The following is a 14,221-nucleotide window of genomic DNA, read 5'->3' as shown; positions in this document are numbered from 1 at the left end:
TTGGTCCCTCTGACTTCTCTGGCATAGTCAAGAGAGAACATTAGGTTAGGCACAAGGAATAGGAAAGTGGGCGGGATCTTCCGGCTAATTTTCTCGCAGGAGGATCATTGCACTTACGTGTCTGGTCTCCATCTTCCATAATATGGACTCTACACAGTCTTACCTGTTAACTACGGTCAGGTGCCCAGACACAACCTCAGTCACGAGGCACTGATTCCCTGACACGCTTCAATACATTCCAGCCAGGGAAATATTTATACGCATGCCCTTAGCTAATATCTGGACAGATTATGGACTCCATTTCTTTATGCTCCTTCCTTCTTAGGGCCTCAAGTCTTTGCCATTTTCGACCAGAGAGGTTGTTATCCATTTTATTGTCTTTGTAGACTTCCTTCTTTCTCAACAGTGGTGCTATCTAATATTAGTACATTTTCATTCATTCTTCAGATTAAGGAGTATGGCATTAATAAAATTTGAACAGTGATGTCCTATCAAGAGTGACAGAACTTCTCTTGCCTGGTTGTCCTTAAATTACAACAGGTTTGTTGACCCCTTCAGTTCTAAAACTTGGGCACTTTTTTCCTCCTGAAGCCACACCAAGTTGTAAAATATATCTATATCTATCTTTATATATAGATATATAGATACGTCAGTGTAAAAAGATATTTATATTCATATTTATATAAAACACATATTTTAAGAAAATAAAGTAAAATATATATTTTTTCTCTGAGAAGAGCTTTTTGAAGGCATGACATCACCAATCTTTGAGGCACACTGTTGGATGACCGGGTTGACACCCCCTAGGGGCACTCTTTGGGTAATGGTGGGGACATGCCTATGGGGGAAACAGTCATCTTTCACAGAAAGCATGGGAATAACTCATAGCTCAAGGCAACTAAAGGTTTAATTTCTGTCTTGAGAGGGCCCCATAGGAAGCACCAGCCTTCAGCAAAATCTTTATGAAAGGATTCCTTCTCTGAATTTTCCAAACAGGCCTCTTTGTTATTACCCCAAGAGAGCGAACAACCAGTCAGGGAATTAAATCTCCCTTATCGTTTCCAGACTATTTTACCTTGCTGTGCACACCCTATTGGTGGGAGAGCCACAAATGGTGCTCTCGAGCTCCACTCCAAGCACCAGTCTGCTGTGTCTGAAATGCCCCAGCCCTCGCTGGCCTCATGTATTTGACTCCTACACCATGGGGAAGTCCCCTTTGGATTCCAAAAGAAAATTCAACTCCTTGGAATCCAAAACTAATAAACTTTCACAGAGTGGCCCCAGGTGGATCAGTTATCATGATATGTCAGTCTCACCTAACCAATAAGGTGGCCGGTTGGCAAGTTCCCAGGATGAATATTCTCATATGAGCATTGGATTAGAGGAAGCCAAAAGATTTTCGGCCATCTACAAGCTCAACTTACACCCCACCTGGGTTCTGGGGTAGAGATCTTGTGACGGTTGGGGCCCTGCAAGGCAATTAAAAGAAATAAAGCAAAGTATTATATTTTAATTGATGTAATCTTCAAGCTCCCAGTGGAATCTGGGGTGATATCTGACTAGAGTTACCCTGGGTATCAACAGATGGCTATTCTGTGAAAGTGCATTTAGGAAGACAAAACCCTAGGAATCCCGAACTTCATTACCATGTGTATCCGTTTGGGGGGGAGGGGGGTTGGCTCAGACTCCCAGGACTACAAATTGAAAGAAGCCACCTAGACTTTCCTGGGATCTGAACAAAGAGCTAAAGGGGGTGGGGAGTTGGACAGGGTGGAGAGAGAGACAGAGAGAAGGAGAGAGAGAGAGGAGGGTAGGTGGAGGGGAAGACACCAAGTGGGTTTATATTTTTATTTGCTTTTAGAGTATCTGGATGTCAGACACACCAAACTATCCTTCCCAAACCCAAGCAGCTTTCATCCATCACTAACACTTCAGGGTTTGTTTCTGTTTTATTGTAAATATTCCAGTCGAAGAAAGATAAACAGACAAGAAAAAACTGCTTTATACAGTATACAGAGTCAGATAGAAAATACAGAATGGAAAAGAAAGCCAACAACCAACAGATAAAAAGTGAAGACAAACCAAGGAAGAGGACTAGCTGGTTGCAGGTTCACTGACCAGCTCGAGTGAGGTGCAGCGATAGTCCCCAGCAGCTAATAGAAACTGGCTAGTGCTGTCACTCTTATCTTCACTCCACGCAGTGAAAGAAACAGACTTTATAAATGATTCATGGGGACATTTATTTCACTAATCCATTAAAAAAAGTTTGCTATTGATCAAGATATCCTGCTCATAAAAACGAGTTTTTAAAAAAAACAACCCTTCCCGCCCCCAGTGTGATCTGACAGTAGAGACCACATGGCTGGAAGCAAGGAATGGAGCTGTGGGTTGGAACAGCGTGGCACCATTTGGGTCTGTGGTCAGGCGGCCTTCGGTGCCCTTCCCACCAAATCCACGAGACTCGAGGCAAGGTTGAAAAAAATACTCAAGTCCTCTCAGAGCTTGCCATCATTTGATGGTTAAAGAGGAAAAGGGGGGAAAAAAAAGATTCAAATTCATGAGAGAGGAGGTCAGCCTAGGACAAAACTGGCCTCCTTAATGGGAATCATCGGGGTCCCATTTGGCCCCCAGGATGGCAGTTCTAACTAACTGGCCTGGCACACAGATGTTGAACTACCCAAATGGTAAAAAAAAAAAACATGGAATTAAGGTCATCATCTTCCAAAGATGTCTTTATTTTAGTACATTCAGAACAGAAACGTGAGGACAATTCGATTCAAGGTGGTGGTGGTGGTGGTGGTGGAGGTGGTGGTAGGGGCTGTAAAATTTCTCTCTCCTTCTGAATTTTCTAAGTTTACAATCAGAAATTGCATAGAATTTGTTTTCCATCAGAAAATGAAAACTCTCTGCGTGAAAGTCCCAACTAGTGGAGCCAAGCAAAGGTCACGCAGCGGCTGGGAAGCCTCACCCCTCCCATCAGCCGAGTGCGCTGGACCCTGCAAACATTTCACAAGTACAGCGGTAACTAGCAGCCATCTGAGAGCCTGGAAAGAATCAGTAACTCTGATTTCAGAGATGGAAGAGAAGTCAAATACTTAAAATCACGCGAGGGGACTTCTGCCCAAGCTGAGGTTAGGGCTTAAGGGTCCCCAGTTCCCAGGGCTATGTATCAGCTGTGAGACTCCACCTGTCTCCTAGGAACCTGGCAAGTGCTTGATTACTTCAGGTTTTTCCTTTTAATAAATACAGCACGCACTCACACACATGCCTGCACCCAGGTCTCACATCTAGGAGAAATCACCCAATCCATGCCGGCCTTGGGGGTCTGGCTTCATAGGCAGTTACTGAGTTTGGTTACAAAGATACGCCCATTGACAAAGGATGCACCATACCAACAGGGTGGCCCCGCCCCCTCCTCCTCTGTGACTAGCACATTCCATCTGAAGCCAAGGCCAGGGTATGGGAAAAGTGTGTCACCCCACTCTGCTTCTTAAGCAAGGCCCCAGGACACCTCATGTATTCTGCTCTCCTCCCCTGTCTCTCTTGTAGAGGGATCACAGTCACAAAAGACCAAATCAAACCCAGGGATAGTGAAAGTCAGAAAGAGAAAGAGAAAGAGAAAGAGAAGACATAGTAACCCCTGAAATCCCAGGCATCTCAAGGTCTCTCTGAGGAAACTATGAGTTGATTGGATTTTGGCATTTAAAAAATTACTTTAATGGACTTTTGAGACTCTCCACCTTATTCTTCCCAAGACCCTTCTCCTACGCTCTCTGGTGCCCCCAACCCCCACTCAGAAAATAGAGGTCGGCACCTGAAATCCGACGCACTGGCCGCTCCACGTCCTAAAATTTAGGAGAAAGAAACGGATTATTTAGACTTCCATTGCCTAACCCAGCCTCCCCCTCCAAAAAACAAAAACAAAAAACCACCCCCCAAACAAATGGCTAGAATTCAGAAGACAACAAAGAAGAAAAGTGGGGTGGGGGGGGATGCAGAAAGGGGAAACAAAAGAACATTAACAAAAATATACAAATCCAGAAAAGAAAAACTTCCCTGTTGAGTTTAATTTGTTTTCCTGTAAGAACTAGACCCAGGGTACAATGGCCCCTTCCTAGGGGAAATTCCACTGATGATGCCACCAATTCATTGGACAGGTCTGGGCAGGGACCCCCACCCCAGACTCTGTAATTCTGGCGGGAGGGAAAGGCCCACTGGGAGAAGATGGGTCCTTGGGGTCGGGAGGGAGGGCGTCCCCTCGCCACTGGGGTGCAACGTCTCTGGGTGGCCCCAGCTCCCGGACCCCCGTGCTGGCTCTGGCTGGGGCGGCAGGCTCTGCGCTCTTTCGGGCAAGTTCCTGGATCCGGGCTCCGGCGAGAAGCGTGGACGCTGTGCAAGTGCCGGCTGCCCGCGGAGCGCGGCGCCCCGGGCCGGCCCTCCCGCTTCCCCAGCCGGCCTGCACGTGTCCGGTGCCCCCGGGGCTACTCGGGCTCGCTGCTGTTGGTGGTCTTCTCCCACTCCAGGCTCTCCTCGCTGCGGGCTGGAGACGGCCGTGCCCGCAGGCCCTGGAACCTGCGGCACTCGGGGCAGACGCGAATGTGCGTGCAGCCGCGGGCCACCAGGGCGGCCTCCTGGGCCAGTCTCTGCGCCAGCTGGTCGGGCTCCCCGGCCCCGCACAGCTTGCCGTTGCTGAGGGTGGCTGTGCCCCGTGGCCGGCGCTCCTCGGGGATGGGAGGCCGGGGAGGAGGCAGCCCGGCGCGCCGCCGGCGGGGGTGGGCACTGTCCTGACATAAGATGATGCTGCGCAGCTCGGTCACCATCTCCTGGCAGACGGACACCTGGGGGGAAGGAGGAGGTCACAGCCCAACCTCTCAGAACCAGCCCCTGCGCATCCCTGGCGCATCTGTCCCGGTGGGGGTGCTAGGGGGCAGTGTCTCAGAATCACATAATCGTAGGTATGGATATATTGGGAAGATCTTGCAATCCACCCCCTCATTCCACCTCCCACTTAGCATTGGAACACCCTCCATACCACAGAGCTCAACAGCCCTGCCGGCGGGTGGTCCAGTCTTTGGACACCTCTAGAGAGGACGTCCTCACCATGTTGGGGGAGAGCCCATGAAATGGGGCTTCCTTCTACGGACTTCACAATTCATCTGTCTGAAAATTTCCCCATCCATCCCAGTGAAATGTGTAACTTGAAGCCTACTAATAAATAGCCCCTCTTCTGGAGGTCAGTCTTGGAAGTCCTTGAAAAAGCCACGTCTCCATGCACATTGTGCTCTCAGGCTTAAGACTCTCATTCTTTGGGTCAACTGGTTATAGCTAGAGCTAAGACTCTCTAGAACAAAAGCAGCAGCAACCACCACCCCGATAGGTCCACAGTCTCCTGATATGAAACCCCTGGGTCCAGCTATATTTCAGAATAGTTTAGATTTTAGAGAGGTAATACAACACACACGTAATATACTATCTATCGCACCCAGTGGGGTCCAGGGCAGAACCTATATTCAAGCACATTGAAAGTTAAGAGAGTAAAGCCTGAGAGTTCTCATCACAAGGAAAAAACATGGGTTTTCCTTTTTTCTTCCTCTTCTTTTTATTGTATCTCTATGAGATAACAGATGTTAGCTGAACCTACTGTGGGATCATTTCACAATAGCGGTAAATCAGACCATCATCCCGAATGCCTTAAACTTACACAGTAATGTATGTCAATTACTTATCAATGAAACTGGAAAAGAGCACATTAGCATTTCTGTAGCAAACGTATTTGCCTTTACACTGAATGGGATAAAGACCATAAACATTAACGTTAGCCCTGGACCCGTGCAAGTTTTGTTGCCAAATGTACTTTGCATCAAATTTATAAAAAATTTGGAACTTTCCAAGCTTTTAAGGTTTCAGAATTATGGGTGAAGAATCATGAACCTGCACGGCTGCTATCTCTACTATACCCATTTCACAGATGTGGAAAGAGAGGCTCAGAGAAGTTATATGCCTTGTGAAAAATCACTCGACTCATTAATAGCTAACCCAGAATTTGAACCTAAACTTATTTACTCCAAATCACATGTATGCTCTGTTATGTTCTCCACTCTGCACTGGAAAGGACACTTCCTGGATGATGACAGGAGAAGAAACCTGCTCTCTCCAATCTTCGAGTTCTATCAATGGAACAATTGTTCTACCAAAGCCAAACAGTTAATGGAGCCTTTACTCTTCATTTTAGCTCTTGGAAGTCCTCACTGAATTTTTCAAGATACATCTAGATGGTGCTTGAGCTCTTGAGAATAACCAAACGTGCACAGATCCTCTACTTGAAGTGGCTTCAGAGAAGTCATATCACCTAATGGGTTATGGCCCATTTAGACCTGTTACTAAATATCAGAGACTCTGGGCACGTCCCTTAACATCTCTGTGCTTCCAGTAATAACTGCAACAGCTAAAACAAGAGCACCTGCCAAATCTATTACATGTGACAAGACACACAATTACTGGCTGTCAACTATGTATCAAGCACTGTGCTTTGCATGGAAATTCAGAGATAGAGGACACAGTGCTGATTCTAGGCAGTGCAATGATTAGTAGGGAGGCTGATACAAAAATAATTGCAACACAGCGTGTAAGTGCTTGATGCACAGGTTGCAATGGTGTTAGAAAGGAGGAGAAATGATCAACTCCTCTCGTCCAGGGAAGAAGGCAGGAGAACTGGGGAAACTTTCATAGGGAAAGGAACACCTGAATTGCTTCTTATGGAGTAAATAAGTAACACCACTATTTTAGGAGTGGACAAAGGGGGAAAGCCAGTAAAGCTGGAGGGAGAAGTAGGAGGGGAACCAAGAAAGCTTGGTGTCAGGCAAGGCAAGGGAGGAGAGAGCTTCTGGAAGGAACTGTCCATTCGTGAAGGGCACACTGAGGTCCAGTAAAGCCCACTGGGTTCTCTTTGGCTTCGTCCATTGGCAGGGGTTAGACCTCTTAGCTATGACCTTTCAGTGCCAGGGTGGGGAGGAGCCAGACTGCCCTGCACTGAGGACTGGATGGGAGGTCAGGAAATGGAGACAGCCGAATCCCCTTGGTTTGGAGGAGGGGAAGGATAGTGCATGAGCAATAGTAACACTGCTATTATTTTATGGCTTTCTGTTGAAAAGCCCAGCACGGAGCCCAACATGGGGCCTGCACTCACAACCTGAGCTGAGATCAAGAGTCAGATGCTTAACAGACTGAACCACACAGGCGCCCTAGTAATAACTATTATTTTAAAATAGAGGATAAACTTGAGCATAATTTTAGATTCCGGGGACAGAGCAGGAAGCAAACATAAAGGGAAGAAAAAGGAAAGTCCTCGAGTAGCCAAGGGAAGTGGGATGAAGGCAGAGACAAAGAAATGCCCAGAAGCATCTGCTGAGGCCGCAAAGGTAGGGGGGAGGGCTTTAGCTGTGGGTAAAGTGTTCAGTGGGGGTTTTAAATTGGGGCTAGCCATTCCTGACCTCATGGGGGTTGGTGGGAGATAAAATTCACCTTTAAGCATGAAGAGGCAAAGGGATGTGAGGAGTGGGTGATGGTTTGGAAGTCCTAGTGGGTATGGGAAGGAGTTCGAGCACGGAAAAGTAAAAGGTCTAGAAGGCAATGCTACACCGAGGCCCCGCCTGAGGCTGCACTTCACAGATGGAGGGGCGCATTTACACCTGTTTCTCCAGCATCAATTAAGAGAGGAGGCTTACAATGATCCAGAATTCAGAGATGGAGAGAGAAGCTAATGTACTTTAAAAACTGAATAATGGCATCAGCATGTAAGAACCGGTGCCCCTTCTCTGAGGTAGAATGGAGACAGAATGGGATAATGTCTTCTCCCTTCTATTCAGACTTCTCAGTCTGTGTGAAATTTATACGAACCCAGTTTCTAAGCCACAGGTTCGGGAATTAAATGGATTCAAAATCCCTGAGAAGCAAGATGTACTTCTCGGCCCTACGTGAATTGGGATATCTCTAAACATCTTTACTGGTAAGGCGAAAACATACCGAAGACAGAAGAACCAACGTCCTCGCCTCCACTGGTATCCTAGTACTTTGGCCTGTTTTTCTTTGCCACACCACATCTTAAATTACAGGTGTATAAGACTTCGTTGTGTGTAAAACACTCATCATGTATTTATCGGCTGGGCTGTTCTGGAAAAGAATCTGAAGCTCAGGGGTTAAGTATACTTTCCCTGCGTAACTGGTACGTGGTGAAGCATCAACCCAGACCTCTTGCCCGTGGGACGGGGATTCTCTCCGCCACACTGTCCCACCAGCGCTCCACCCCCTTATGGGATCTCCTAGGTTTTGTCTGAAATGACTTTTGTGGTGCGCGAGCCCGTCTGCCAACACTGTAAGTCGTACCCGTTTGAAGATTTACCTCAGTAGCTTCCGAGTGTCGGAGAGTCCATAAAAACTCCAACATAGCCATAAAAATGGCCACGATTAAGCCACAAATAAGAACCACAAAGATTCCACCAATATTCTCCATTCCCAGACCTGTAAGAAAGTGAGAACACACACAAAATAACATAAGAGGGCTACAAGACATAATCACTCCACCACAATGCTGAAAGTCATCAACCAACCAGAACTTGAGTCTTGTAGATGCTTTACACACATCTTCCTTGCAGGAGATAGAATTACTCTTTTGGGGAAAAAAAAAGTGTGGCATAGCTGGAGAAGAAGAGGGGAGGATCTAGCTGCAAAAGGAAGAAACCAGTGAGAAGCCTCCCAAAGGCCTTCTGGGGGTGGGAGGTGAGGGTCATTTTAAGGAAACGGTCAGGGGTGCCTGGATGGTGCCGTCAGTTCAGCGTCTCACTCTTGGTTTCGGCTCAGGTCATGATCTCAGGGTCGTGAGATTGAGCCCCACGTTGGGCTCTGTGCTCAGCACAGAGTCTCCTGGGGACACTTTGTCCCTCACCCTCTGCCCCTCCCCTGCTCACTCATTCTCTCTCTCTCTCTCAAATAAATAAATAAAATGTTTTGTTTTTTTTTTTAAAGAAAAGGGTCTGTGAAAATTTGAGTTAGCCTCCAGAGACATGATACCAAAATACCTACAAATTCCAGATGTTTCATAAAAAATTTAGTCAATCCTTACAATGCTGGGTTTGCTGGATAGAAAGCAGTTATTTCAACCAAGCTAGGGATAGAAAAAAATCCATTTACGTATCTGTGTCAACAGGTTACTCCAATACTTATTGAGACAGTAAGAACATTTTTTATCGCTCCTGACCAGAGGTTGCCATCAGAACCACATGGGGAGCTTGTTCAAGATATAGATTCCTTGTCCTGCACCAGACCACTTGAATCCGCATCTCTGGAGGTGGGGCCCAGGAATCAGCATTTGAAAATACATTTCACAGGTGATTCTTCTCCAGCTAGACCTAAAATTAGTTTGCAGATCAGTATTTTTAGAAGCAATGTGCATGACGAAATTCCTTGAAGTCAGGCACAATTTCTAGTTGTATCCTCACTACTGAGCATGATACCTGGCAGATAGCAGATACTCAGTAAACATTTGTAGGGTTTCATGGTTGTTTCATTTCCACGGTGTCAAACATTGAGTTTAGCTATTCACTGGATGTTTTATTTGGTATCAGAGAACCCCAAACTTTAGGGGAGTGGCATAAGTCCACGAGACCCTGATTCAACAGGGGCCACAATCATAAATCAAGAAGCATCTTTTATCCGGGAAAACGCGCAAGAGGGTAGCTTACGCGCTGTGCTATTCCAGAATGCTTGCACGTTTGGGTTGTCTGTGTAATCCGTAGTGGGACACGGAGCTCTGTCAGCATGAGGGAAACCCAGCCTCACGCGCCACCACGACACAAGCTTAGTTCAGGAAGAGAAACCTGACACTACCTTCTGCATCTTGGAGAGCTAGAAAACTAGCCCCACCTCGCCATGTCAAGATGCCTCGGGTTTCCTCTCACAAAGCCTCGAGTGGATGTCTGTCACATTTCTGTTTTGTTTTGACAACAGCCCAGCCCAGTGCAGTGCGGCCTACGCCAATCGTCCACTACCATGGCTCTGCAGGCCCCCGCAGCTGACTTTTGAGAACCTATGCAGAAATGGATCCTCTCTTTTGAATAACCCAAAACGGGGATATTTAAAAACTCAATTCTAAGGGAAGGCATATAGCATTTGGAGTAGATACTTGGGGAGGAAGGTACTTGGGGTTCATTTGAACACCCGCCCCTCTAACCTGGGATCATTTGGACAGAAAGTTTCTGACTAGGGGAACATCGGGAACCACGTGAATGGGCCAGACAGCAAGGCCACCTGAGGAAGGAGCGTGCACAGAGGACCTGGCTGGGGTGTTCTGGCCCCTGCTTCAGGAGCAGGTGCGTGGGTATTGGGGTGTGCATCTGAGCATCACGGATGAACTAGATTCTCCAGCTGTGGGGAAGGCTGGATGGAAGCCTCAGTGAAGGGGCAGTGACCACCGTGATAGCAAGGAGGCCCACCTGTTTGGGTAAACGGACTCCCCAGGTGACTGTGCAGGTAATATAAGACTCCCTGATCACTTTGGGATGGTTCTGCCTGATACAGAAAAAAAAAAAAAAAAGACTAGGATCCCTCTGAAAGGCCTCAACCTCCCCTCCTGTTTCTGTAGAAGGGAACGCCCCTGCAGCGGGGCCAATTTTGCCATTTGGGCTCTAGCTGCTTCCTCTGCCTGTCTCAGCACCACCCAGACCCTCCTGACTCTCTTCTTCGCCCTGACTCTCCCTCGGCATATGCACATACTCACATGCCTCCCTTCTTAGACAGAAAATAAGAAACCCTCCTTCCCCTTCCAACTCTGCCTAGTGAACATCCCTTCTCTCTCCTTCCTTCCCTGGGCAAGCTTTTTGAAACAGTTGTCTCTATCAGAACTATTTTAAGACATTTTAAAGCCCTTAAAACACGTACATTTGGAGGCCCCATCTCACATAAAAGCAAGTAAAAGAAAATGCACCCACATCTTATGTTAAATGAATTTTTAAAATTTTGCTTGTGATGTGACTGAGTAGCAAGCAACAGTTAATTTATAATTGGCTGTGATTTCTCAGCAATCATTGTGCCTACAAGGGAATGTTTGCAAAATGAGAAAAATCTAACCAAAAAAATTGTTTCTAAATGTAATGAAGTTTTTATGAATATTAAATTTAAAAATTAATGAAGTCGAAACAATGTTACATTTTGGAGATATTTAATTAAAACGTCTTAATTTAATTTTGCAGTTTCTTCTTTGCATTTTGAAGCTAATAAATTTTTTCAGGCCTCAAACATAATTTTGGATGCCTGAAAAGCTTTTAGGCCAGAGGTAGCTGAAGAAGAAAATGGTTCTATCTGAATTCACTTTTGTTTTTCCTATTCCCTCATCACCCCATGCAATTCTGTCTTGCACCACTAAAACCATCCACACCAAGGTCACCAACGAACATCATGTTTCTAACCTATTGGAAATTTTCCAGTCCTGATCTTAAGTGACCTCTTGTAGCACTTGGCATTGCCAACCACACCCCCTTCTTGGCTTTTTGTAAAGACATTGCTCTCTTGAAACCTTCTTATGCCTTTGCTTGCTCTAAGGCCCATTCTCTCCTCATTTCCCTGAATCTGGTCCCCTGCCTCTCCCTCCTGTGCTGGCTAGTACCATGTCCTGCTGATTCTGTCTCCACCTACTTTTCAATTTCTCACCCTTCCCTCTCTCCCTGCTACTACTTTCCTAGTTCATGTTCAGGCTCCCACCGTCTCTTGCTTGGACAGTTCAGTAGCCTCGGAAATGATTCCCTGCTTGCGGCTGTATAACTCAACTCTACGCTCCACGAAGCTTGCCCGAGTGATCTTTCCAAAATGCAGAATCTAACTGCAACATAGCTCTGGTAACAGTTCATAGTTCCCAGCACACGGCACTGTTGTCCGTACCTTCTGTACCTTTACTCCTATAAGCACCTCTGCCTGGAGCTTACTCCAGCCCCCCAGACACGCACTGGGCTAGCCTTAACCTCTCCTTTAAGGCTTTGCTGAGTGGTCACTTCCTCCAGGCTGCCCTCTCTGATCTTACCTGGCTCTGTTAGTTATTCCGCTTTGGTGTTTCACTGCCAATGCACTCTGAATCATTCTAACATTGCATCCAATGATACCCTATTTTGATCTGCTATCTCTGGATCTCCCACTAGGCTGTGAGTTCCTTGAGGGGAAGATCCAGTCTCGTTCAGCTCCGTAACCCCACAATCATGGTGCCTGCTCCCTAATCGGAGCCCAATAAATGTTTGTGGAAAGAATGAACAGAAAGTAAGAGGATAAAGACATCTCCTATGTAGAAGCCTGCATTATCCAAAGCTTTGGATCCATACTGTGAAATATATTCATTCCTAATTAAATTTCGTTTGAAATAATAGTAAAGTGTGACAGCCCTTGTCGGGTGCTCGCACCCTGTCACAGAGGCAGATGGCCCAGACTGCACGGAGAGGCTGGCCAAGGGGGGACGGAACACTGACAGGGGCGACACGGACCCACAATACCGGGGCCCCAGCAGGTGCAAGGGCACGGGGGAGGGTTATACACAGACAGGTGATCAGGGCTGGGCCAAGTTTGATGAGATCAGGGAAAGCTTCTCGGAGGAGCTGAGATTTTAACAGGATGCGGGATAGAAAGCATGCGTCACTGAAACACCCCCAGGTCTTGCTTTCCCAGCTTCTCCTGTTTCAGGGCCCTCATGTTAATCACGGCTGTTAGCAGCAAGCGTGCCGATTCCTGGCTGGGCGGCCTCCCCGCCCAGGAGCAAGGCTTGTATGCCATGGGTGCCTTTAGGAACTTATTGGAAAGTGGAAGCAAGAATAGATTGCTGGCAGAGTCAGAGTTGAGAAACAGATGGAGAGGGAGCAGGCAGCGAGTGCTAGGAGAGCACAGCGCTTCTAATTAACACTGCCATCCGTCGCTCTCCTAAAGTCAAATGCCTTCCGCAGCACGCAGCCTCTCCTCGGGCGCGGACACCCTCCAGTCTGACCACAGGCCTCGATGCGCTCGCAGCCGCCTCGGCCCCTGCAAGGGGGGAGCCGGCTAATCACTGCCCCCTTCCCTTCTTCGGCTGGACCACCCAGGAGCCACCTAGACAGCTGGCTTTCAGACCGAGAGTCTCTCTTGACACTTGAGTCTCGGAGCCTCAGCTATGCCCCAGCGGTAAGACCCTATCAACTGAAACAGAACCGAATTCCCCCCGCAAACTCTTGGTTGGTTAAACACCGACTCTGGTGTCACTCCTAGCTCATCCACAAATACAAATTATGGTGGACAAATGCAAACAAACAACTTTCCTTGTCTCTAGAACTATGGAGGGGAATGGCAACCTCAAGGGAGTACCTCTGAACAGATCTGAATCTCCACCCACAGAGCCTTCAGTTCTGACCTGAAAGTAATCACTTTTCGGATTCAGGTGCCTTACTCCCCTTGCACATCTCCCGGGAACACTGTGGAAAGTTGCACCTGAGATGCAGGGATGCTCGTTTTGAACAAGGACAGGGTAGGTCTAGCCTGGGAGGCAAAGAGGCAGAGGCCACAAGAGCCATAGAGGTAGGTACAGAGAGAAAAGAGAATGGCGCCTGGATGATCCCATCCAGGGAGAATGTATTTGTTCTTGGACGTTGGTCAACAAATCTTTCTTGAGAAGCTTCCGTGAGCTGAGCATTACGCTGTGTGCTGAGACCTGTGCAGCATTCTACACTGAACACACTTGACAAGCACATGAATCCTTTGACCAAAATGACTTTCGAGCACTTTCTAGTTCAGAGTCACATTCACCTACCTCCATGCAAATACATTAATTGGTCCCATCTCCCCAGCCTTATTTACTGTAAATAGCAAATTCTCGAGACCACGTATGAGCTGACCTGTATGACCTTCCCAGGAAATACGAAGTGACTCGTCAGGTTTGCATGGCCGGGGACGGGAAGAGCAAGCAGGCCATTTACTCCTCCCGTGACATTCATGGACTAGACCTAGCAGAGGCTCGAGACAGTGATGGAAGAAAAGCAGGCGAACGGACACCACATAGAAGATGGGTGGAAGAGGCATCTGATAAATCTTGCAATTTATCAAAACACGAGCTTGGGAGAGGCGCTTTACACTTCATCAAAATACGAGCTCACGTGCCTCGTTTTTAAAAACATTTGCTATCTCATTCAATTATTAAAAACACTGTAAAGAAGGCCCACTGTCA

General features: G+C 47.2%; 1 protein-coding gene across 1 annotated transcript in view; it reads right to left on the bottom strand.

Annotated features, from left to right (window-relative positions):
• Nucleotides 1-1,853: 1,853 nt before the first annotated feature.
• GRIK4 (glutamate ionotropic receptor kainate type subunit 4) overlaps nt 1,854-14,221 on the bottom strand; it is a 367,864-nt gene continuing 355,496 nt past the window's right edge. The window contains exons 20-21 of the mRNA XM_002914075.4: nt 8,399-8,517; nt 1,854-4,838 (exon numbers count right to left, since the gene is read on the bottom strand). Coding sequence (XP_002914121.2) covers nt 4,482-4,838; nt 8,399-8,517 — 476 coding nt within the window. The 3' untranslated portion in view covers nt 1,854-4,481. The remainder of the gene's footprint in view (nt 4,839-8,398; nt 8,518-14,221) is intronic.

The sequence above is a fragment of the Ailuropoda melanoleuca genome, chromosome 8 (assembly GCF_002007445.2).
Source record: "Ailuropoda melanoleuca isolate Jingjing chromosome 8, ASM200744v2, whole genome shotgun sequence".
Classification (NCBI taxonomy): domain Eukaryota; kingdom Metazoa; phylum Chordata; class Mammalia; order Carnivora; family Ursidae; genus Ailuropoda; species Ailuropoda melanoleuca.
This window is presented reverse-complemented; position numbering and strand designations above follow the sequence as displayed.